This window comes from Cyprinodon variegatus, unplaced genomic scaffold (assembly GCF_000732505.1).
Source record: "Cyprinodon variegatus isolate N-32 unplaced genomic scaffold, C_variegatus-1.0 Scaffold146, whole genome shotgun sequence".
Classification (NCBI taxonomy): Eukaryota; Metazoa; Chordata; class Actinopteri; order Cyprinodontiformes; family Cyprinodontidae; genus Cyprinodon; species Cyprinodon variegatus.
This window is the reverse complement of record NW_015150599.1, coordinates 899,413-925,497: the sequence shown is the minus strand read 5'-3', so window position 1 is coordinate 925,497 and position 26,085 is coordinate 899,413. Positions and strand designations below refer to the sequence as shown.

The following is a 26,085-nucleotide window of genomic DNA, read 5'->3' as shown; positions in this document are numbered from 1 at the left end:
ATATCAGGCTACAATATTTGTTTATTTATTTGTTTATTTATTTATTTATGTACGTGTTTGTTTATTTATCATAATTAATATGACAATGAAATCGAGCAGTGTTTTTTTTATTTGTATGTCAACTTTAAACCTAAAAATAAACATATTGATAAACGAGTTACAAATTAGGTACAGTTCATAAAGTGGAATACCAATGAATTATAGGAAGAATGTTAATATACTTTGCTTACACTAAACTAAACAGACACTAAAGTTTGAAAATGATGATTCCATTATCAGGAGAGAAAATTATTAAATAAAGATAATCGGAAATGATGGCGCCTCCCTTCATAGTTTCCCTATTTTTGTCTCTATGGAGGATTTCTTCATCCACCAATATCAAAAATATGGCCCAGATAAGCTGAAGAAAACGAGTAAGAGTGAAATATTAAAATATATATATATATAAATGACAAAATGGAAAAAGAGATCAAACAATCATATGAGGAATAGTAAATGATAAAACCGGTGGGTAAGGTTTCTCACTTCTAATTTTGTACTTTTAAACCATAGCATTAATAATCAGTGATAAAAAAAGATTAATTAATTACACAAAGAATAAGGCCAATAGTTTTAAAATGTTTATAATATATATGTTTGATATAATTTGAAAAACATTCTTTTTCACTTTAAATCAGCAGAAATAAAAAAAAACAGTCTTGCTGAAAGATTCTGGATCATTACTGGGCAACTAAGTGTATTTTTACATTTTGGCCAGTGGGTGGCAGTGTTTTACAAGTGGGAATTGTAAAAGTGCTGAACCAAATTCATGCATGGGATTGCTTCAAAAGAGGCTTGCATATGGATATCTTATTAGTGGTTTCTAAACTCAGATTCTAAATAAATAAATCAAGTTATTCCTGGATTATGGATGATATCTCAGTTCCATGGCCTAGTGGGCACTAGCTAAAGTAATGTTTTATTTTCATTATGATTCCATAAGCTACTCAGCATTCGTAAAGAAATTATGTTTTCAAAAAGATGTGAGTGGATTTTAATTTTAAAAAAAACCAACAACAGCATGTTGCCCTTTTTTCCTGACCATTGACCTGTAGAAGCCTATGATCCAATGATTCTTTCAGCAGATCTGATTGCTCATTGTAATTAGTATTTGTCTTGTTTTGTTAATGGGCCAACCCACAATGATCAAAAGAAGCTTGATGGATACATGACTGACTGAATAATTTAAAAGATGTCCAGTTGCTCCCATTGGTCTGTAAAGAGTGTGGAAAACACATCAGATCCATAAAAGGCTGGCTTTTAGGAACCAGAAGATCTTTAAAGTGCTGATAGATTCCAGGAATATGATATAAAACAAAAGTTAAACGTTTATTATTTTTGAACATCATTATTCGACTAATTCAATATAAAAGGTCCAATTGAAAAATGCTTTTCAATTTGAATTTCAAATTGTATGATGTAAACGTTAAATTCAAAATGGGTGTTTTTCTTTTGCAGTGACTCTCTTGGTCCGGAGTCACCAACCTTTTTAAGGGCGAGGTTATGGGTACTGATTCATAGGAAGGGCTACCAAGACTGACCTATGAACTGGAGGGATCAGCATTTACCTTAACTGCACACATAATAAACATATTTTTATTGGGTGGGAGGGGAGGAAGGAAATAAAGAATAAAGGAATGAAGAAAGAAAAGAAAGAAGGAAGAAAGGAGGGAATGAAGGAAGTAAAAAAGACAGGAATTAAGGAGGAAATGAAGAAAGAAAAGGAAGAAGGAAGGAGGGAGGGGTAGGGAATGAAGGAAGTAAAGAAGAAAGGAATGAAGAAGGGAATGAAAAAAGAAAAGGAGCAAGAAAGAAAGAAGGGAGGGAGGGAGGTTATGAAGGAAGTAAAGAAGAAAGGAATGAAGAAGGGAATGAAAAAAGAAAAGGAGCAAGAAAGAAAGAAGGGAGGGAGGGAGGTTATGAAGGAAGTAAAGAAGAAAGGAATGAAGGAGGGAATGAAGAAAAAAAAAGGGAGAAGGGAGGAAGGAGGGAGGGAGGAAAGGAAGTAAACAAGAAAGGAATGAAGGATGGAATTAGGGAGGGAATGAAGAAAGAAGGAAAGAAGGAAGGAAGGAAGGTGGGGAGGGAGGAAGGAAGGAAGGTAGGGATGGATGGAAGATTTGAAGGAATGGAAGAGTGAAGGAAGGAAGGAAGGAAGGATCAGCATTCACCTCAACTTCCTACATAATAATCATATTTTTATTGTTTCTTTTAACTCCTAATTTTTTTTATGATGTGATTTTCAAATCTCTATAAATGCTTAAATGCTCTATCTGACTAAAATAATGGATTTGCTATATAAAGCATTTCATAATGCTCTGATTAAAAAAGGGCAACAGAATAAAATACAAATGTTAACCTTAGCCCACTGGGGCTCTGCTATTGTCAGAGGATGCTGTGGGCCCCCCATGAGGCCCCCTTAGGGCCCCTTGGTGCACCACTTGGTGAACCCCTGCTCTAGGTCCTCCATGGAGCCAAAAGGTGTGCTAAAGTGCCCACCACAGTGGAGAGGACTGCCTATATCTGCCCTTCAATAACTCTGAGCCCTCCATAAACCTCAGGGTCCAAATCACAAGGACCCCCCGACCCCCACTGTGGGACCCCCTAATCTAAACCCTAGAACCTGGACCTGGCTTATAATTATAAACCTTAAACTGATTAGTGACTTTGGAAGTTTTGCTTGGCTTAACCTTTGCTGCGGTGGTATTTATTGTAAAAGGTGTGTTATCAGCTGGAGACTGAAACGTTTCTTTTTTCCCTGAGCTTTTAGTCAGAGGGAGGATTGGCTGCTTACTTGGCTGGCAGATGCTGAGGAGGAGAACCAGCTCTACTTCCTGCAGAGGGCTGGCAGAGACAAAGGAGGCAGAGAGACAGACAGAGGAGGCAGAGAGAGACAGAGGAGAGCTGCTGCTGCTGCTGCTGGAAGAACACCCCCCTCCTCCTCTTCTCCCCCCAGTGGCGCTAGCTCAACGGCTAACGGTCAGGAGAGCAGCCATGAAAAGCCGCTGGAGCCAGTGAAAGTTCGGCGCCTCTTTATTCGGGACTTTATTGTACGTAGAAAAATATAAAACAAAAGAGGTTATGTTATCATGCCGTAGCTCGAAGTGGGAAATTCTTTTTTTTATATATATATGTTTTTTTTATTTTTTTCAGTAGAGAACAGGGCTAGCCCAGGTGCTACTACTAGCAAGCTAAGGACTCTTTCTAATTGGCTTGTGGCTCCAATGGCTCTGGCTTATCTTCCTCTGTCATAGCGGCGGCCTGTAGCGGAGGGAAAAGGCTCTGGACCTTCATGACCGACCGCAGCCTGCTGCTCAAGCGCTACTTGGACACTCGGAGGGCGGAGGAGCAAAAATGAAGAAGCAGTTCAATCGGATGAAGCAGCTCGCTAATCAAACGGTTGGCAGGCAAGTAGTGAAGTTTTCCATTGTCTGGAGCTTTAAACTCATCTTAGTAGTAAAAAAAAGCAACATTCATCTCCTTTTTTAATTATAGCACTTAACATAACTCAGAATAAACTGCTTTCACGGCCGTAGTTCTTTTAATCAGGGGCGGTCACATGAGTTTTAATATAAGAAATGCAATTAAATAGGGCATCACTGCATCTTTTTCTTATTTTTTATTTCTGTTGGCATGTATACTGATAATGTTTGTCACGATACTAAGATTTTCCACTTAGATGAAGACAAATAAAGTCATAAAATGTTTTTTAAAACATTTTTTTTTCAAAATTAATCATTGAACATTCTTTCTTAACCAAACAACCCCCAAATCTACATCAAAATATGGAAGAAAAAAAACCCACTTGGTATTTTTTGTGGATACCATGCCAAATTACTAATGCATCTAGAGACCCTAAGTGATAGTATGTATGGAAATTTACACACCTATTATTGGATTATGATGATGCACATCTAGGGTGAAATCTGAACAGGTTTTCCTGGATCTTAGTGACTGTCTGCATCCAAGTATATCCTTCAATAGGATGGAATTTGATTTCAGTACTTAAGGTATCATTCATGTAGCAAAGGAGATGCTGACGATGTAGAGAAATTAATTTACCCAACATGCTTTAGGTTTAGAGAAAGGCATGTATTGCTCCCCAATACAGTTGTTTATCTATTTTTCTGACAGTTTTAACCTCATTTATTTGGTCCATATTTGAAGCCTTGTCACATCAGTAATATCTGTCATGACATTTTAATACTTCAAAAGAGGTTAAAATGTTACAGACTCTTGTTTTATCTATAAAAGCATTGCATTTAACATATATATTAAGAGTTGCAGGAAATCTGGAATCACAGCTGTCAATATGTGCAACAGTTCAATCTCAAAGGACTGAGATGTCAGGTGTTGTGCGTTTTGCTCAAGTGGAGTAGTGTTTTTCCTGAACAGAGGATGCAGTTTTTGCTTTGTGTACAGTTGTAATGTTGTGTCCTCACTGTGAGATGTAACTCCGCCCGCCCCCTGCTTAACTAGATGTTTGGGCGGGCGGGTGTGATTCAGCCTGTCAGTGCGAGAAAACGAAGGTGACACACGTCAGAGGATGTTACCATCAACAGGTGTGGAGCCATGCCTGTGTGCTTTGGGCTTGTTGTTGATGGAGAAGGGTGGATATAAACAGTTTTGGCGTTTCGCGCAGACAGCAGTAGATGTTACTGGAAAAAGGCAGTGGTAGGCTCTAGAATCTAGAACAATAGGCTGCTGGTTAATCAATGCACAGAACCAAACGCATTGAATCATTTCAGTCACTTTTGTACAATTTTATTCCTTAAACTGATGTATGACTTTGGGCTTTTTGTCTTTAGGGACATGTGCAAATTCCAGATACATTTAGTAAGTCTTAGGATTAATTTTATTAAATCAATGACCCATTTTATCTATCTGTCTGTCCATATACAAGATATATCTGCAAAATTTACTATAAATAGAAATTGCACCTCCAAGCAGAGTAGTTTTTTTTAGCTTGCTTTTTAGATTTTTATTTGATAAGTTACCAAGAAGAGTAGTTTCACTGATTTCTTGATGCTGGACCATCACTAGGAGAAGGTGAACATCTGGAATACCCATAGTTTGTTTTTTTTACACCAGCAGTAAATTCCAACAGGAGAGCATAATGCAGAAAACAGACGTGTGTTTTCATGCTGTAGTTCATTGCTGTACAGTTTGCAGAACAATTTGGATTTTTTTTATTTATTTTTTTTAAGGATTGATCTTTCAGTGGTCAGATTCAGGGCAAACATTCACTATCTGCTTCATCCATCAAGTTGTAGTGGCTGCATTTCTTTCTGCGACTGCACAAAGTTTACAGGGCAAGAAAGGCCCTCCTCGCTGCCCCCTGGGTTCCTGTGATTGTGCGAAGGCAGAACACTGTGTCCAGAGAGCAGCGGCTCGAAGGAAATCTCTCCCTTTTTCTCCTACAAACAGGAAGCAGACTCCCAAAGACATGTTTTCTGGAGAACATAAAGAGAGAGGGAGAAACCTGGGAAAAAATGGATGTAAGCAGAGACATTGAACATGACGTCGGTGGAAAAAAAACATGTGATTCAGATCAGCAAACATCCCAAGGATCTTTTTTTTTATTATTTCTTCATGTGAGGCTGCAATAAATTTACTATGTCTGAACTCTGAAACTGTGATGGGGTAATGTAGTCAGGTTGGCTTTCCAGGAGAGAATGAAGGTCTATAACCACTATCTGTATAATAATAAACGTCAGATATCTTCTGCTACTGACCCTTAGTGAAAACAGGTTGCGGTTTGAGGCTATGACTCATGTTTGAGTCCTTCAGGATGAGCTCTAAAGGGCTGGTGATACTGTCGCAGCAGTGTGTCGCAGTGAGCTTCTCGCAGATATTTTTGATTTATGCCCAATATTGAAGTGTTGTCTGCGCTATGTTATTCCACGCCACAAAGCAAGAGGGACAATCAAGAGCTAACTGTGGGTTTAGATACGGCCGTGGCGTTGAGGAAATAGGGGTATGTTTGTGCGACAATGGAGGGACATGAGGGTGAAAAAGAGTGGGGATTCAGGTGGAAAAAGGGTCCCAGCGTTCTCGTGCACCTCGCTCTTCTAGCTGGTCCATCTTCGCGAGTTGTTTTCCACAATGGCGGTCATACAAACAAAACAAGCCGGTAAGGTACCAAACAGGAAATACGGATAATGTAGAGCGGATGTAGATTTTACCAATTTGACCAATCGGAAGCCTCCTGTCTGCGGTCAGCTACAATTTCGGAGGGATGCACCAGAGTGTCTGCGGAAGGGGGGGGGTATAAACCAGCCTTGAGGGTGAAGGGGAGGTGAAGACGTAGGGCTGTCTGGCCTCTCTTTAAGACCCACAATCTTGGCCTTAAGAAGACATGACTAGAAACGTAGTGCTGGTTTAAAGCTCCAGATAAAGTTCCTGAATGACTTCCTTGACAAGCGATATGTGGTGATAGAGGTCAGGTTGCTTCTTTTGGTTTTCTCGTATTTCTTTGCATGCATTTTATCGTCAGTGTTGAAATCAGCAAAGCCAGAAGAGTTTAAACTGTTTATGGGGGTTTATCCGGAGGACATGGATGGACAAAATAAACTCAACATTTCTTGCTGCTCTTGAAAACTTGCTTTGATAATTCAGTGCAATGTAAGTCTAGAACGGATGACTTTAGTTGACGTCTTTATTCAACACACACTAATCAAATGGATAAGCCATTACCAGTTTCACAACTTAAACATGAATGGTAAAAGCTCAGCAAACACATTTACTGCTCCAGAAATGTAACTTTCCCTTTGTCAAGTTGGTCCTAAATAAACTCCACAGTTTATTTTTTTTTAGCTTGGATGATTATTGCATGTTATTAATTGTGACCCAACATATATTTTATATTTTCGTGTAATTTCATGTAAATGCTGATTAAATCTGTCATAAAAAATGTATTTAACAGCAAAATGAACTGTCCCAAACCTTCTATCAGGTTTTGAAGTTTGCAGAAAGCATCATTCAGGTGATCGTTAGCGGTATGATCAAATAGTTTATATCTTGTTGTTTTAAAAACAGGTATGGAGACCTGAGAACAAATTATGGGTATTTTCAGTGTATATTTTTGCATCATAATCAGGTTATAAGTAGAGCTGCTTAAAAAATTGCAATAAAAACTGGAAACAGAAGAAGAGAATGACTATATCCCAATGTGAACAGGTGATCCATTTTTATTGTTTTTTTTTATTAGTGATTGGTATATGACACTGAATAATATCAATCACAGACTTGCTGAGTTGTATCCTCATGGTATCATGAACATTTTTATGATCTCAGCAAACATGGAATCGTCCTCCAAATAAATGGATAATGTATCATGGTAAAGGTGGTAATTTACACCCCCACTCCTGACCCCCCTTATAGCAAAAACATAAAGAAATCTTTGAAAAATTTTTTTAAATTCCCCCAAATAATGTCACCATACTGATCTGGATCAGCAGAAAGTAGCTGCTCTGTCAGCTCAATCTTCCAGGTTCAGTGGAAACCCTCCATGCATCAGAAACAGCATTAATATCCTCCTAACTTTCCCTGGTTGGTCTGTGGTCACTGGATCCCAGCGTGAGAGAGCCCATCAAGCTGAAAGCTACTCTCCTCTGAGGGGATGACCAGAATGTCGAGCTGTGAGCTGATGGGACAGTGGATACTGGGTGTTCCCCTCCATACCACTGGGCCAGGACTGCAGCAACAGTTGTGGGTGAAATGCCTTTGTGGAAGTGCCAGGAATGTGTTGGATGTTCAATGCTGCAGCTTTAATTTAAACCTTAAATCACAGAGACAGATCATGGATGTTCCATGACAGCAGGAGGATACTTTAACTGGTGTTAATTACAGGAAACTATTTACTGTTGGGTAACTGACTTATCTGGCAGAAGTTATATCTGAAAGGAAGAACTGGGCACAACTCTGTGGAAATCAAAAGGATTGTGTTTGGAAAAGCCCCCCAAAAAACTTCCTGAGGACATTTTCACCAGTTTCCAACATTTTATGGTCGAACGTCCCTCTTAGTTTTAAGGTGATCCAAACCTATAAACACTGACACGATTTCTTTCTTTTTATCCCCGTTCCACTGTATGTCATCTCTTGCTTTGGCAATCTTAACAGCTCCTATGATCACCCTGTAGAGTTAATCCTCCCGCTCCTTTCATCTGGGACCAGTATCCATTACCTTCTCTCTTAAGTTGCCAACTGTTGCTCCACTTAGAGGCTTTTCTTTCTTCCTTTTCAGCCCGCTGACGGTGCTGATTAGCGGGTAACAGCCTCTCTATTGTTCTCATGGCCTCAGTAGTCACTCACTTCCTTTATACCTTCATCATGAATTGCCATGGTTACTGCTTAGATGAAGTAGCCGGGGCTGCACAGCGAGGATCTCTTGTAGAGAAGTCACATGCATGGGATAGTGACACTTCCTGCAGGAGGTGCTCCTTCAGTAAGGCATGACGGGGTCAGCTATGTTGGCTCCTCATCAGCTGACGCAAGGATAACAGTTGTTGTTTTGTTTGTTCAGTCTGGCCAAGGATGCACACAGGTGATGTTTTCCTCTTTGAGCTGTTTCATCAAAATGTTGAGCCTGAGTCGTTCTTTGATTACAGAGAAGAACTGCCAGTTAAAGGTTTGCATCACTGCTTACTGTTTAGTCTGGTTTCATCTTGTGTTTTCTTTATGATTCAGGAATTTCTCAGTGAGTTTATTAGGAGAGTGGGGGAGATAACAGAGCTTATTTCCACATTTTTACAAACCTTTTCAGTTGGCTAAGTACCTGGTGTTTTCAGCTACTTAAGAAAAAGTGATGGGATGGTGAAGAAGTACAGTTGTCTCTATTTCAACGTGACTTTATTGGCATTTGGTCATGCACAGAGTTCCAGCATTACTTAAACAAAGTAGTTATGGTTACTGGTTTGTTCCTCAGCGAAAGGTACTAGTTAATAGCAAAGTAACTAGGTAGTAGGGCTGAACCATTTTGCCAAAATGAAAATTGCATATCCTTTCCTTCAGCCAAAGCTAAATGTTGCACTACAGGGTTTCATTGTTTTTTTTTCTTGATTTGAAAGCTTGCATGTCCAGAGTCCTTTGTTGCAGGACTTTACAGTAACCTTTTGTCAAGAAGTGATCAATTCTACTAGCATGAATTTGCATGCTAATTGCCCATCGGTGTGGTTGTGAACCTACTCTAAGGTGGGCATACACTGAGATTTTTTTTTTCATTTTTTTGCCCCTTTCGGGCTGACTTTCCAGTTGGGCAAGAATTTTTTTGATTGGGCCAACTTTCAGCCCGATTGTGCATTGTGTAGTGTACAGGGGGTAACGAGGGGCGATCAGCCCCTTAAACATGTTTGATTTTCAGTCGGCCATCGTGGGCAAATCGCTCAGTGGGCATGCGCAAACAAGGACTCTTCTTCCTTTAAGATGTAAACACAGAAGCATGTCGGGGGTGCAAGCGAAATGGAGTTCTCTCTGTAAATTTGACAGACCATAGTAGCCACGTTTGCTCAGCCATGTCTTGGTCCAAAAATGTTGTTGCCTTTTCTTTTTAGGGCTTTCAGCACAAAATTGCACTAATTGCCAAGGCAGCCTGTTTCACTCTAGTGTGCTTCATATTCCTTATCTACTTGTGTGGCTTCTGGATAGACGAGTCTGAGTAGCATCATCTCACTGCGGAGCTGAGAGTATGTCTGAGTTTAGACTTACAGTTTGAGCAGGAAGATCGCATCAGAGCATCAGGTCGCAAAGTCTGAGAACAACCCTGTGATTTCGTCTTACTCTGAGAGCTGTAGCCTCGTGCAACGATTGAAAAAAATCGCACAGTGTATGCATCATCCACTATAAAGGTATAGTGGAGGAGGTTTTTTTTTTTTCCGGGGGATCATCAAAAAAAGTGGTCCTCCTAATTGTCAACCATTCTGGTGATATGTTTACATAAGGCCGTCCTTCATGCTCGTACCCTTTAGCAATCTTTATCTGTGCATGCCAACTTTCAGGCATATACGTGTGGTGAGCTGCAGTTTAATTTGCATCGTAAGTAGTTATACGGTGGCAGCAGATACTTATTTACCCCGCAAACACATCCAAATTTCAAATGCAGCACACGCATACAAGCATGTCATGATTTTTTTAATGTACCAGTAGTCTTATTTGCGAGAAACTTTATATATAAAAATGGGTGAGATGAGATCCATCCAAGCGACCGTCTTATCATTGCATCCCTGCATCTCCTCCCTCATGGCTCGGAGCTACTAACAAACAAACCAAAAAAGTAGCGGCTCACTTGGAGCACATGCTCCTGATTTGACTTACTGAATAACGGCGTTTAAAAGAGGGCAAATCACTAACAGGAAACTGATTTGGCAATCTTTTGGAAAGTAAGCTTGTATGAGCGATGCAAACAGCAACTTTTAAACAGAGCATGCACGAGTAGAAATGGGCTCGTGCACGCTCTCACACATGTTTAATAGGCGTTCCCATGTGGGAGCAGGTACAGGGTTTTGCATGTGCTTTTTTTTTAAATGGAAAAGCAGGGTCTTTTAAAAACTTAGCAAAAATGCTCCAATACACTTTTGAACACATTACCACCTGCTAAGGGCTGGAGGGATGAATTTAGCTACCTACTCTTTAAAGGTAATATGACTAATATGTATTGTCCTGCACTTAAAAAATGCAATTTGGTAAATTGCAATTAATTGCCCAGTCCTTCTATGTAGTTACTTTATGTGTTTTAAAATGTTGTAGAAGATGGAAGACTTTCTTGTTTTTGGAATTTTAAGTACAGTTTAAGTATGATTATGGAGTATAAGGTTCCAATATAATTGTGTAGATGTGATCATGTTTCTGTTTTATGATAGAAGAAAAATAAGATTTTTTTTATAACAAACAAGTCACATTCTATGGAATAAAACATGACAGTAGTTTATACTGTTACTGTTTAATGAACTATCTGTGGAAACTTGTTTAGACCCTAACAGCAGGACTACATCATTAGAGACTGGTTTTTATCTTGGTCACTTGGTCAAACAGGGATTTTGCTGACAAGCTTCTGAAACGCCAGGCGACTCAGCTTTATAAAGAGGCAGCACATCCTCCATGACTTACTGTACTCAGCCACCAGCCTTCTTACTTCTCTTCAGTCAAAATCTCCACCTCTGGTCTGGAGAAATCCAACTTTTGTTGTTTAGGTTTGCAAGTCGTTTAGCATCTAGCTTAAGGTGTCTGTGCTCTCACTCCAGGGGTTTCTTGAGATTCCTTGTGCTATTTATGGCCTTAGGCAGTTCCCTCACCCGCCCACCAGCACATAAAGTGCATCTTACTCTGACGTTCTTATCCATTTTGGGGACATATCTAAAATAGTGGGAGTAAAGCCACTTGAAGCCGTATTTCTGTCTTCTTCTTCCTCCTCTATTGTTTTAAAACCACCTTCTTCTGTTTTTATAAAAAACTGTCTTCTCCTGATATAAAACAGCTTTTGGCCGTTGGTTGTTCAGTTTAGATGGTAAAGCATTACCCACCTTAGTAACTGTTATTATATTACCAAAATTTTGTTTTGTAACATGTCATACTGCTCTGTTGTTGTCGAAGGTGATATATTACGGTGACACGCTCTGGTCATGGATTGAAAAGAAGGAGGTCATAAGCATTAAAGAGAATATGAATCATGGGTTTAATTTATTTTATTCTTTTTATAAAGTTTTAGCCTTTTTTACTCTACCACCTGTAAATCTGCTGCAAACAGTGTTGTTTTTAAAAGCCCTCTTAGTTTTAGTCTTTAGGACGAAAACAGAGGATAAAGTTTATTTTCTAATACTTAAATAACTATGAAAATTAGGCTGCAAAAAGCGTTGCACTTAGGAACTTAACAGTTGTTTATCAATGTAGTACATTTAAAACATTTAGGCCCACCACTGAGGCTGCTTTTCCTCGTTAAGCCAGTTACTTACAGAAATATTCCACGTTCTCTGTCCTGCCTCCTTTCTAACTAGTATTTTCAAAGAAGTAAAAAAAAAAAAAAACAACAGCAATCCACTGGACTTAATTTCCACGTTTGAAGACATTTCGCTTCCCATCCAGGAAGCTTGTTCAATTCAAAATTTTAGAAATGTCGTTGAGTTCGAGGCTTTATAGAGTGTATCAAAACAAAGCCTTGTTATATGAAGTCTCAAACTCAACGCTATTTCTGACATTTTAAATTGAACAAGCATCCTGGATGGGAAGCAAAATGTCTTTAAACTTTGAAACATAGTCCAGGGCAGGCATCCCCAACCTCTGTCCTCGAGGCCCGCTGCCCTGCAGGTTTTAGAGTTTTCCCGCCTTAAGCACAGTTGATTATAATGATGGCAGTAGACCAAAAGCCTGTTAATCAGCTTTCAATTAAAATCAGCTGTGCTGGAGCAAGGAAACCTCTAAAACCTGCAGGACAGCGGCCCTCGAGGACCGAGGTTGGGGATGCCTGGTCTAGGGGATTGTTTCTTTTTTGTTTTGTTTTTTGTTGTTTTTTTCCCCCAACTTTTTTAAAATGACTATGACCTGGATTACTGAGAATCTTCACCAGCATATTGTATTTCCTAATTAGTACTTCTCTGTTCACATGCTCTAATACAGATGTCTTCAACAGGGGGTCCGCGACCCCTAGGGGGTCCACGGAGGTACTGCATGGGGGTCGCGAAAGTTTTGGTTGATTAGACTTTTTTTTTTCATATTCCCCCGTCCAATTTTTTTCACTAATTGAAATGTCTTTAAATCCACATTAACATGAATTTTAATCACTGTAGTAAACAGATAAATGGAGACAGAAGATGTCTTTACGTCATCAATGCACACGTTCAGCGACACACAGGAGCTCTTTAGAGCTGGACACTGTTTCATTCACAACACCTGTCCCATCAACCAGGAATCGGAATCAGAAATACTTAAATAATCCATGTGAGAAATTACTTTCCTTTCATCTGTAATAGAGTGACTATAGGACCAGTTTGATATAACACAATGTATATAATTAAGGGTCCCCGCTCGATCTCGCCATCAGTTTGGGGGTCCTTGGCCTAAAAAACGTTGAAGACCCATGCTCTAATGCATCCTTCATCTGCGGCCCAGACTTTTTGTTTTTATTAAAATGCTAGGACTTTCGTAATGTGGAAGCTAACTGAGAGTTACACTGCCTAACAACCACACAAACCATTGTCATGTTTAAGGTTGGAAATGGACAGACATATTGACTTGAGTCCTCACAGCTATCTGGAAATTCTCATCTCATTTCTGTCTTTTATACGATGCAGCCTTATGAGCCCAGCGTTGGCTCCAATCCATAAAAGAAGTCTTTCCATTCATTTCAAACCTCCAGCTTATTGCTTGGCACTTTGTACAATCCAAATCCCCCTCCCTACCCACCCAACAACCAACCAACCACTCTCTTAAAGCAAACAACTTCTATGTCTTATTCCTCGCTGTCTCCAACTATGAAGGCTTCTCTATCAGACTTTCTCTTTCTTCTCCTGCTCTGTGTCTGCGTTGTAATTGGAAGCAGCTGGGAAAAGGTTACTGGAGTTCAGAGAAGCTGCTGGAGGAGGGCCCAGGCTACAGTAGAGTTCCAGTACCCAGTATGCAGCTGTCTACATGTCTCTAGCTTTAAAGTGGAAAGTTTATGCATTAGTTGGGTACAGTAAAACCTGCACAATATATGGTAGAGAAGTGTTGTTAACTTTGGATAATTGAGGCGATTAAAACTTTTTTCTTACTTTGACATGCGGTTACACCCATCCAATCGTGGTATGATCATACATTGATATAATCCCTGATATGCCAAGTACTTTTTTCTTCTAGAATAGTTCCGGCAATAATCAACCCAGCTTAGTTTAGAGCTTCAACTGTCTGCAGTGTGGGAACTAGTCTGGATAAGCAGACTGAGCTGAGCCTGTGTTTCCCAGCCTGCTCCTTTTAACTGAATCTAATCTGTCTGACCTCTTCAAGTTCATCTGTTAGTTTACTATTAATAGGCTCTGGATTCGCATGGCTGTTTGGTCACTATGGGCATGACACCATGGGCGGGAACAGCTGCTGCTTATAAAGAAATAAAAGCATACAGAAAAGCTAATAAAGGAAACGCCACATCTTTGTTCTTTTGTTTTACAATCTGCAATAATGTCTTTGTTGTTAGGGCTTTTATAGGTCATTTACCAGAAATAAGCATGTCTTTTAGAGAGACATGGTCCTCAAGCAGAACATTAGTCAGAACATTATATGCGGGATTTGATGTTTGTAGTCAAAATATTCCATGAATCAGCCGATGCACCATCATTGCTGTGTTGTACTGATCTGTCTGCTCTTTGTTTTTTCTCACCCACAGAGCAGAGAAGACAGAAGTCCTCAGTGATGACCTCCTACAGGTAAATCATTAATCAGACTCTGGAGCTCTAACCACTTCCTAACATGGCCCCGTCTGTCAGGCTATAACTGCAATTTCTCAAGGGAATTTTATAAAAATAGTTATTAGGGTAAATTACTATTTCGTTCTCGATAACATGAAAACTGTTTTCTGTACTTTTTACTGGCTCATCTCTGCTTCAAGCTGAGCTAGGAGGACCAAATGATTGTCACGCTGTCAAGTTAGAAAGTTAAAAAAGAAAGATGCTAGCAATAATCAAGGGATCTAAAAAAAGTTTATTTTTTTTTCTTTTAGAGTAAACTTTTATCATTCCTCAAACCCAGACTTAAAAGAGCTGCTAACAGCACGTCTCTCCCAGCACTGATTGCTGGATTCCACTAAAGACAGGGATCTACTAAACAGCTGCTTTCTACCTAATTGAAAAAAGGTTGCAATAGTCTTACAGCCGCTTCAGGAGGGTCCGAAATTAACTTATTGACTCGCCACAAGTGGACCAGAAGATGAAGTTCTATCCAGGCCATGCATATTTTACCCGCCAGAAAAAAGCAATATAAATTTGCTCTCATGTATTTGTGAGGAGCTTGTTTTTTCAATAAGGCATTATATCAAATGCAAACAAAGGTACTGTAAAAGGTTATGTAGTTTTTTTTGAAAAAAGTGTTCTTTTAAAGACGTGTAAATGTAAATTATTTTCATTTGTTATATTGTCCATAAATAAAAGTGTAGCCTTTCTTCCAATGGGATAGGGAGTGCTAAATAATATTTTTATCTTTGTGTGTTTGTAATGATACAGCCATCTACGCACACACAGTTGCTATGGCGTAGGTTGTTTCGATTGAGTCTGAGACACGGCGTTTACTGTGTTTGTGTGCACCGATTCTCTCTAGCTTTATAGATTGACAGCAGCAACAAATTAATCGGGTCTGTTCTCTTATGCATATTTCTTGAACACTGAGCAGCTCATTAGCTTAGCATCATCATCATTAATAAGCCAGTCTCTTGCATAACACAGTTTTGCCAAAAGTGCCATTTTTCAATAAACTCTCTCTTGGCCCTGGGGGCTGTAGATCCTCGCTCCCCCTTCTCCTCATCGGTATTTTGTCTTTTAGAAGGCTTGGTTGCTACAACTATGTACTGGCACAGTTTGCCTAGCGGCGGAGTTGTTGTTAAATGACGGGGTGTTGGGGGTGTGCTCTCTTTACGTGTCTATCGGTGTGTGAGGAACAGAAGGCAGACGAACAAAGTGACAGAGGGGGAGACTTCCCAAAATAAAAGATAAAAGAATGAGACTGATGCGCCAAATTAAAACTGTTGTTGCAAGATTTAATAAAGGATCCTGCATGTCAGAGCAATATGGTCTACATTTCAGGAATGGTTTTACGTTTCTGTACATAAAAAAAAAACCAAAAAAAAAACATAAGTTTAGTGCATATTCAATGTTTTTATTGGGTAACCCCATACGTTCCTGTTATATTTTATCTTATAAATATGTCAAGTTTAATCATGTGATCAGTCAGTTTTAGATTAATTAATGTATCAATAACTCAAATCCCTAGTTTCAAAACTTTTGCAATGAGTTTTGAATTTTATTCATAATTATTGGAGCATAAGGACTAAAAGCTGCTCGCCATGTTTGATTCTGGTTCCTGGGTATGCTGAGTAGCCATGATCCAGAAGACCTGAAAGGTCTGGGTCATTGATATACTGACAAGTCCAGCATGCATTATCTGTATCACTGATTGATGAGTACCAGTATATTCATTAATAGTATTGTAATTTCAAGGGCTCCCACATAAAATAGTTTTATTTGGAACTTCTGCCATTTAGAGGACTCGCTGCACAGTGACTTAGGAAGAAAACAGGCGTGAGATACACCTATGCATTCTCATTGGCTTGCAGCTTTTTGCTTCAACCCGCTTAAGTATGCGGTCAGCTTATTTAAGATTCCTATGGATCCTGAGCTGCTATGAAATTGGTTGGAGCACGTCAGATGAGATGGAGAGAATTTGGAGCACTTCCAGTTGTCTCTTTTGTGCTCAGAACATTTTGCAAAGGACTTTTAAAAAAATGTAAAGATCTGTTTGGTTGTTCAGTGGAACCGTGGCAGGAAGAGCTTTTCATGCGGATAATAATAATAATAATAATAATACCAGACTCCAGTCATTTCATCAAGTGAGCCCAGTCTTAACATGATGACTTGATGAGATGAATGGAGTCTGGTGTGCTATTGCTTGGTTGGAAAGAAAACCTGCAGCCACACTGCCCTTTCTGGAACCAGTTTGACACTTGTGCAATAGTCCTTTAATCTTAGAGGTGTACTTTAGGTGATAGAAGGCCGACTTTGCTGCTGCCTGTATGAGTCTCTGAAGGTTCAGGTCTGACTGTGTTGGAGGAAACTGTACACTAATGCTGTGTTCCAAAAGCATTTCGGGCGTCAAAAACGCTTAAATGCCAAAATTAGGACGCTGTATGAAGCTTGTCAAGGTGCTTTGACACTGCGGCGCTCTGTTTTTTTATCTGCTCTGTTCATTAAAATTTTTTTAGTTAATTTGGGTATTAATAAAGTGTTTCGTCATAGTTCATAAACAATGTTTTATTGCAGCAATAATGATCAGAGTTCACTCTCTTTTCCTTGTACATAATAATCCATTCTTCCGGCTTATTTTATTTTTTTTTACTTTGGAGTTTAACCCTTCGATATTTATTTTTCATATGCAGAAGCTTGCAGGTAGTGTCTGTCTTTCCAACACAAAACCCCTGTTTACGCTTTTCTGATTGGTTGGTGCTCCGATTGGTTGGTGCTCCGACGTCCAGCAAAAGTTCAATTTGCTCAACTCCACATTCGAATACTCAGATGCTGAGACGCCAAAACGCTTGGTTGCGCTGCTCCTGACGCTCAGATGCGCCACTGGACCGTTGGACACGTCCCCCATAGACTTTGCAAGTAAACAAGGTGCGTTTTGACTCCGAAAACGCACCAGAACTTTTTTGCTCTCTTCCTTTGATCAAAAAAGTGTTTCTTTAGGTATAACTTAAACCAGTCGAGTGCTTTATCAGTTTTCCAGGCACACTAAAGTTACGTTTACACCAAACACAAATTCCACAGCAGGAGCAAAGAAGTCCCTTGTTACTCTATTAAGAGGGCAGATGTGGAGCGAAGCAAAGCAGGGCGAAGGTTACAAATTTAGGGAGGCGAACAGCATGATTTTGGCGATGTTGGCGACATTTGATCACCGCTTTGCCGTGAATGAAGTTGAACAATTTGAACTTTTGTTTACATTTGCGTCGTAAAATCCCATCAGGGACTATAGTCATGGCCAAAAGTATTGAGAATGACACAAATATTATATTTTCACATTATCTGCTGCCCTCTTGTTTTCACTTGTGTATGTCAGATGTTGTCATCACATACAGAAATACAATTGCCATCATATTATGAGTAACAAAAGCTTTTAATGACAGAATGAGTTAATGCAGCAAGTAAATATTTGCAGTGTTGACCCCTCTTCTTCAGGACCTCTGCAATTCTCCCTGGCATGCTCTCAATCAACTTCTGGACCAAATCCTGACTCATGGCAGTCCATTCTTGCACAATCAATGCTTGCATTTTGTCAGAATTCCTAGGTTTTTGTTTGCCCACCCGTCTCTTGATGATTGACCACAAGTTTTCAATGGGATTAAGATCAGGGGAGTTTCCAGGCCATGGACCCCAAATCTCTATGTTTAGTTCCCTGAGCCAGTTACCGTAGATATCACCTTTGCTTTATGGCAGGGTGCTCCATCATGCTGGAAAAGGCATTGTTCATCACCAAACTGCTCTTGGACGGTTGGGAGAAGTTGCTCTCGGAGGACATTCTGGTACCTTTCTTTATTCATGGCTGTGTTTTTAGGTAAGACTGTGAGAGAGCCGACTCCCTTGGCTGAGAAGCAACCCCACACATGAATGGTTTCAGGATGAGACAAGACTGGTGGTCTTCTCCGAACGAGCCATTTTCCAGATGTCCCAAACAATGGGAAAGGGATTGATCAGAGAAAATGACTTTACCCCAGTCCTCAGCAGTCCACTCCCTGTAGCTTTTGCAGAATATCAGTCTGTCCCTGATGTTTTTCCTGGAGAGAAGTGGCTTCTTTGCTACCCTCCTTGAGACCAGGCCTTGCTCCAAGAGTCTCCACCTCACAGTGCGTGCAGATGCACTCACACCTGTCTGCTGCCATTCCTGAGCAAGCTCTGCACTGCTGGTAGCCCGATCCCACAGCTGAAACACTTTTAAGAGACGGTCCTGGCACTTGCTGGTCTTTCTTGGGCGCCCCGGAGCCTTTTTGGCAACAATGGAACCTCTCTCCTTGAAGTTCTTGATGATGCGACAGATTGTTGACTGAGGTGCAATCTTTCTTGCTGTGATTCTCTTTCCTGTTAGGCCATTTTTGTGCAGTGGAATGATGACTGCATGTGTTTCTTTAGAGATAACCATGGTTCACTGAAGAGAAACAATGATGCCAAGCACCAGCCTTTTTTTAAAGTGTCCAGTGGTGTCATTCTTAATCATGACAGATTGATCTCCAGCCCTGTCCTCATCACCACCCACACCTGTGTTAATGGAGCAATCACTGAAACAATGTTAGCTGGTCACTTTTAAGGCAGGGCTGGAATGACGTTGAAAAGTGTTTTGGGGGATAAAGTTCATTTTCTAGGCAAATATTGACTTTGCAATTAATTACTGTTACGCTGATCACTCGTTATAACATTCTGGAGTATATGCGAATTGCTGTTATAAAACCTGAAGCAGTAGACTTTGTAAATATTAACATTTGAATAATTCTCAAAACTTTTGGCCATGACTGTAGATGTGGCTGTGAGTTACAGGGACGGAGCACAGCAGATATTAGCTTTTTTTAAATTTATTTTATTTTATTTTATACTAAATATGGAAGATAGAGAAAATGATTTTGACAAAGGAAGACGTGGCAATGCTCTAAGAGGATTTAAGGTGGCTTTTATAAAAGCTGTTTTAATTTAGCCCCAGAAGGACTGTTTCTTCGTATTACTTGCAGCAGAGACGGAGGCCTGCTCTCCCAAACTCCATTGGTTTGTGTCTAGGCAGGCTTTGCTGAACCTCTGCGGTACTCCTATTATCTCCCCACATTTACTACTGTCTTACTCCTGGTTAGCTGTAATCTCTACCTCGCCTTCAGTGTTCTGACTTCCCTTTTCACTTATCTATATGGACGTCATTAAACACCTTGATCATCAGTTGCTGTAACTTGGTGAGCACAGAAGCCTGACTGGAACATGTAGAAGCAGCTGTTCATTTTTAAAAGCTGTTTAGCTGTTAAAGCAGCTTTTGTCATTATTCTTTCTCATAAAGAGGATGTTTGAGATGGGCCTCTAGTTCTGCAGGAGCTGCCTGTCCAATTTGCTCTTTTTTTCCAACAGTTGTTTTATAATTTAATGATATAATTATAATTTATGGCCTGGGGGAAAACTCCTGACAAAAGGGACAAGTTAAGTATTTTAGTTAAATTAAATGTTATGCTAGCAAAACTGACAGGCACTTTCTTAAGAAAAGCTTTGGGTAAAACATGAAAAAATCAGAAGGAAGATCTTGGTGTATGCTTTTTGTAGTTCTATTGTCCAAATCAGTTCTAGCTTGAGACAACTTTTGCTTTGGACTTGATATGGATCTACCGACCACCCCTCTGATCTTTTGTGTATTTTCAGTGAAGAGGTTAGACAATTGACTGCAGGCCCTGGTAGAGTGAAGTTTAGGGTCAAGTGCAGCATTGAGATCAAACAGGCCATTTATAACCCATAAATAGTAATTTGCTGATTGTTTCGGCGGTGAATAACTGAAGCTCTGATTTCAAAACACCCAGACCTCAATGTATCCCTAGTTTAAATGGCAAAACACTCAATGTTTATTTTGTGTTTTGTTAAAAATCTAATTTTACACTCCCCTCACAAAGATGATGCATTTTTAATCTACACTGGAGGGTTTAACATTATTTGAAGCCAGTTTAGAAAGCAGGGCAGGACTGAATGCAAACATTTAAAGTGTTTATGCCCCCCTGCTGCCATCTTGAATTCTGACAGAAAATCTTTGTACAGGGACAGAAGCAGACAGAGCCCAGAATGAAAACCCAGGACCTGCAAAATGAATTGGTGTCTAAGGGGGAGTTAACAGAAAGAAACAAAACAATCACAGTCAGACATAATCTGGGGCTGACGGGTCTGAACTCAGGGAAACTCTTATCAGTTTGTCCGCATAAATGAAAGTTTATAATAGATTAAGAATTTCCTGCTCAGTTACTCTTTTGAAAAAAGATAACCAAACATCAAACTTGGCTCCTGCTCCCTTCCACAGTTTATTAAATTTAAAGGAAGATAAATCAAGTTTTTGACATTATAACTTTATAAAATTAAGGTCTATGATATTCTTGTGACTGGAGAGTTAAACTCTGAGTGGACACACCCAAATGAAAGGTTTCCCCGTTATTCACAGTCCTTTATTCTGGCAAACAGCGTTCCAGCATGTTTGGATCAGCTGTTACTTCCTGCTCCCTGGGACACCACAGGATCTACCCATAGCACAAATATTTCCACATCTCATCAAGTTTGTTAATTAGATTCATCTAATCTAATAACTGAGGCAGATTTATCAGCAGACAACCAAATATAAAATATTTCTCATTTTTCTCACCCTCTCTGCCTTCAGCGGCTGGGCTTAATGTGTCCGCTTATATATTATGTCAGTTTAGGACTTGTCTCGACATGTTTTCCCTGGGACTAAACAAACTCTGCTGGCGTGTCTTCCTCCTCTCTGTGTAGCTCGTTGGGATTCCCTGGCCTGTGACGCATCAGGAGACTGACCAGGGATTAACCTCATCACATAGCAAAGGGGAAAACACGGCCCGCCGTTTTGGCTCGCCGCCTCTTTTAACACTCCTCTACATGTGTGTGTTATGTGTGTGTGAGCCGTTCAGTGCTACAATGAAAGGAAGAGGAATACTGCTGATAATCCAAACATATCCCCCACAGGATCAGAGACGCTGTCAGAGCAGGAAGAACAGATCCCCTTTATGGATCACTGCTCCGAGTCCTAATAGCACAGCCAAGTCTAAAACCAATGTGTGTGTGCAGCTTTTAGGATGCTGGCTGGTGCTGCAGAGAACCCAGCTGTTTAGGGAATGCTGAGGGCCGTCGTGGGGGTCAGGAATGACGTAGGATATGGGAAAAAGAAAGGAGAAAACTGAGCAGGGTGTATGGTGCTGGAATTCCTCAGTTCAGACTGTTGTAGAAACACAATTGTCTGGTATTTAGTTGATCCTCCCTTCATTTTCCTTCATCTAGTTTACTCAAGTTTCCTTCTGGACTCCAGTGTTCCCATCTATATTTGGAGCATTGTTAGAAGGTTATCTCACTGCTTTATGTTTGTTCGACACAGCTCTGTCTGAAATCTTTTCATCAGACAGTGGCAGTCATTCCAATGTTGAAAGCCACCTGGCAGGACAAGACCACTGTATACCCCCCCACAGAGCTTCAGTGACCTCTGTATTCTGGTTTGAATGGCCCAGGCCTCAGTCAAAGACAGTACTGTGTTGTGAGCCTTAAAGCACTGAGTGGATCTGAGGGGTGAGGCTGCCAGACAGGAGGAGGCCTGTGTTAGATCCTTTTGCCTAAAAAGAGCGCTTTTACTTTCTGTCAGAACAAGATGGCCACTGTTATGTGGACGATTAAAGTGTTGCACAGATTAAATTCCAGCCAAGAGATTAGGGTTATTGACCATGGTTGCACTTTGACCAACATCCTCTGAAGGTTCATCACAAATCATACGAGTTCCTGAAAGGGGGATCACAGATTACCAGACAGGCTACCAGGCTAGGAGGTTTAGCTACATCTAGCTTAACAAAGGAACTCTGGTTCTTTCCGCGAAACAAACATGGCAGACCTGCTCTGCTCGGATTGGAACCAGGAATGCCGTCAGCTCAGACACATTGGAGGAAACACATCCATGAGCTTGATTATTCTCAATTGTACTTTGGATTGGACTTTGACTAGGCCATTTTCAGTGGGTCTGATTCAACCCTGCTTTAAATTGACCTGATCTGTGCTCCTACTCCTCCCCACAGTCTGATGCTGCCACCGCTTTGTTTCATCTGTTGGTGGCGTTCAGTGTTAGTTCTGCCTCTGTCATTAGTGATCTTCTTGTGCAGCTGGGCAGTCTAGATTGGAGGTCACGGATTAGCGGACCGTGGTCCGGATCCGGACCCACCTGCTGGCTAATCCTGACCCAACCTGATTTAAAACATTTATAAATTACTGCATGTTGTCTGACGACAGTGTCAAACCCAGAATTCCCACATCCTCCGTCACCGCTCCGCACCTGCAGCGCTCCAGACCTCCTGTGCAAAGCAAAGCCTACAGCCTCTGCTGTTCCTCCCGTCTTGCTCTGCTCCGACTTCCTCTGAGCTCAAGCAGAGCCTGCGCTATATTATTATTAAATTCAGGAGCAAAACATGCGGAAATGAGCGCTTAATTTAATATGACATATTAAAAAATCCCCACCATCATCCAGACAGCATATGTTCAGTTTCTGCCTAAATATTTTTGTTTTGTTGTGGATTTTTGTAATGGGGATAATTAGGATCATACATGGTTTATATGAACTATGTTTGTTCTCCGCTTCCAAACTCAGCATCTCTTCATCCATGCCTGAGATGAGAAGTTTCTTTTTAAGTTGTGAGGGGTGCTCTTGGGCGTTTTGATTGGATTTGCTGGAACTTTTAAGCCTCTTAGTATAAAATAAATATTTTGATCGAGATGAGAAATCTGCTTCCTGGTATGTTGAAGTACAAATAGTTTGCATCCAATCATTTAAACAAACGGTCTTAGTTTTTGGGAATATATAAGCTCACGAATGGCTTGAGAATGGCTCTGTCGTCATTCAAACCCAGGTTTGAAGTCTTAAGCTGCCCACTGCTCTCATTAACCAAATATAAAATAGTCAGGAAATTGTCTATATAACAAACTGAACGATTGTTGTTCTCTACTTCAAAAAACACTTTAGATTTTAAAATGGAAAAAGTTTATATTTTTTTCTATATTTTATTATTTAAAAAATCAATGTATAACATGGATGCATAAACACCTCATTTTATTCAGTGTTAAATTCTGTTTAAAGTAACAGATTTTAATTAAAAATGTCTCCAAACCTTTACTGGTTGTTGATTTTCTTTATCCGGACGCCGCTGATTTTTAATTGGTTACCCCTGGTCTAGATGGACATCCATGTCTTCTTAGGCCTCTCCATGTTCTGATGGATTGAACAGAGCACTGGGAGATGCTTAAAGCTTGGGAGTTTCTTCTAAAACCTAAAATAATGCAACAAATTCAGTTCTAATTTAAAAAAAAAAATCCACTTAATTAAGTTGATGTATAACATTAAACCCCTAAAATAAGCTTAAACTTGAGGTTTAAATGAGCCCTTTGTGAGTTTTATTTTTTCTTGCCCATCTTTTGACAGATTGAGCGACGCATGGAGTTGGTGCGAGTTGTCTCCCACAACACACACAAAAAGATGGTGTCCTGTCTGCAGGGACACGTCGGTGCCGAGGCAGAGAAGAGACACGTGAGTCTAAGTTTATCACACCAAAGCCTCAATTAGCAAACGGCTTTACTTGATAAAAACAATATCCTGGAATGTTACTTAAATAATACCTGGATTTCCTTTTTACCCGTTTGTTATTGTTAAGATAGATGTCTTTAAATGAGTCCAAAGTAGGCGGAACGTTCCATGATGTCTGTTTTGTTTTTGTTTTCTGACCCCACACCAACCACAAACGCACCACAGTCTGTACCACGCCTCTATACAGGAAACGGTCAGGTAATAACACCCACCTCTGCCCTCACAGCACTTTGCTCCATTTCAGCATCTGTTCACCATGCATGGCACTTTGGGAAACTCTGGATCAAAAACAGGATGCTTGACTCAGACATCTTCAGCACAGCTATCTGAACAATCTCCATCATTAGGCATTCTATCGATGGCTCTTCATCTCATCTCTGAAATTTCATTCACCACATTTTTTCCTACTCGTATTCCTCTCTTCCTTTTGCTGACCTGTTCAATAGAACCTCTAGATGGACTTTCCATTGGCTTCATCTTTAAATCCTGAAGATTCTTGTTGTTTATGCTCAGATTTTAATAACCGCCTGCCTCTATTCTTTCACCACAGAAAAAGCTTCCTCTCACTGCACTGTCCCAGGCAATGGTGGAAGGAGGAAACCAGTTGGGAGAAGACTCTTTGATTGGGTGAGTGTAAAGCCGACGGACTTCCAGTAGCGTCTGTTTAGCTACTGTTGCTATGAGTAACGGAACAAGCTGCTGGACCGTGTGAAATCTGATCCGCATAGTTTTGGGTTTGAGCCAGCAAAGTCACGGTTTTATTCACAATGAGATAAACGGGTCAAAGTTTGAAAAGTAAAACCAAACAGAAACATATTTCTCTTGCTTTATTGATTAAAAACAAAAGGAAAATGGCTATTGAATGGCTTTAAAAGGTTTATAGTTGAAGGAAAGAGGTTTTTTTTTTATTTTCTGATCAATTCCAGTTACTTAATCTGGCAGCAGTGATGCTCATTTACCTTTAGTTGTGGAGAGTTTAAAGTACAAACTCTTTTTTTTTTTTATTTAAGATCAACATATTTTTGCTTTATTGAATTTACTATTTTCTTTCCTGTTTTAAAGACTGGTTAAAGATGTCCTCTGTATCACCTTATAGTTATTACCCAAAGGACCAGAAGATGATGCTTGAAAAGGTCAAAGATACTCTGATCACTTAAAAAAATACATACAGATTGACATAATCCACAACAAAATAATTGTTACAGACCTCAATGGGGGGCATAATTACCCCTTTGTTTTTCTCAGAAGGAATTAATAAATAAGTCTTAATTGAATTTTATTTTCATGCATATTTTCCAGCGTCTTTGGTAAGTTTGCTACCTGCTGTCGATTTTTGAGCTTTTGATGGATGAGAGGTGTGACGGCTGGTTGGCGAGTCTCCTGATCCCCGAGTCAGGATCAGAGCTCAGCTGTCACCAAGCCTGCGTCTCCCTTTAGCTTTTTTTATGACAGATAGCATTACGATGGCAGATATAGTTGGACTGTTTTCGGTGTGCGTTGGTGCACGGCTTTGGGCCATAAGATGTAGAGTTTACTGCAGCGCTGATGTGAAACAATGAATTCATAAGATTTGATTCGAGCTCCTTTGTTCTGCAGGAAGATGATGGAGGTGTGTGGAGAAGTGGAGAACCGTCTGGCCACAGAGTTGATGCAACATGAGCTGCAGATGGAGAAGGAAGTTCTCGACCCACTCAGCCAGCTCGCAGAGGTCCGACTTACTCTAAGATAGACTCATGGTTTGCTATGATCTAGTAGATAAGAAGTGATGCCACCTTCAGGATGATGTTCTGAGTTGTTCAATAATGAGTTATTGAATGGAGGGGGTGTAGCCTCTGAGGCAAGCTTGTGATTGGCTTCATTTCTGTCTGATTACTGCAGGTAGAAATTCCCAACATCCTGAAACAAAGGAAACAGCTGGCCAAGTTGGTACTGGACTACGACTCTGCTAGAGCGAGGTTCGTCTTGTTCTCATTAACT

General features: G+C 40.2%; 1 protein-coding gene across 6 annotated transcripts in view; it reads left to right on the top strand.

Moving 5' to 3' along the window:
• The first annotated feature begins 2,929 nt into the window (after positions 1 to 2,929).
• Positions 2,930 to 26,085, top strand: part of LOC107086260 (rho GTPase-activating protein 17-like) — a 35,992-nt gene continuing 12,836 nt past the window's right edge. For 2 of the 6 annotated variants that reach the window (XM_015377081.1, XM_015377086.1), the window contains exons 1-7: positions 2,931 to 3,446; positions 14,387 to 14,426; positions 23,947 to 24,051; positions 24,274 to 24,306; positions 24,659 to 24,735; positions 25,705 to 25,816; positions 25,987 to 26,063. In XM_015377081.1, the coding sequence (XP_015232567.1) occupies positions 3,394 to 3,446; positions 14,387 to 14,426; positions 23,947 to 24,051; positions 24,274 to 24,306; positions 24,659 to 24,735; positions 25,705 to 25,816; positions 25,987 to 26,063 (497 nt within the window). In that variant the 5' untranslated portion in view covers positions 2,931 to 3,393. Of the gene's footprint in view, positions 3,447 to 14,386; positions 14,427 to 23,946; positions 24,052 to 24,273; positions 24,307 to 24,658; positions 24,736 to 25,704; positions 25,817 to 25,986; positions 26,064 to 26,085 lie in introns of all 6 variants that reach the window. The other 4 variants (XM_015377082.1, XM_015377083.1, XM_015377087.1 and 1 more) reach the window with 4 other exon arrangements.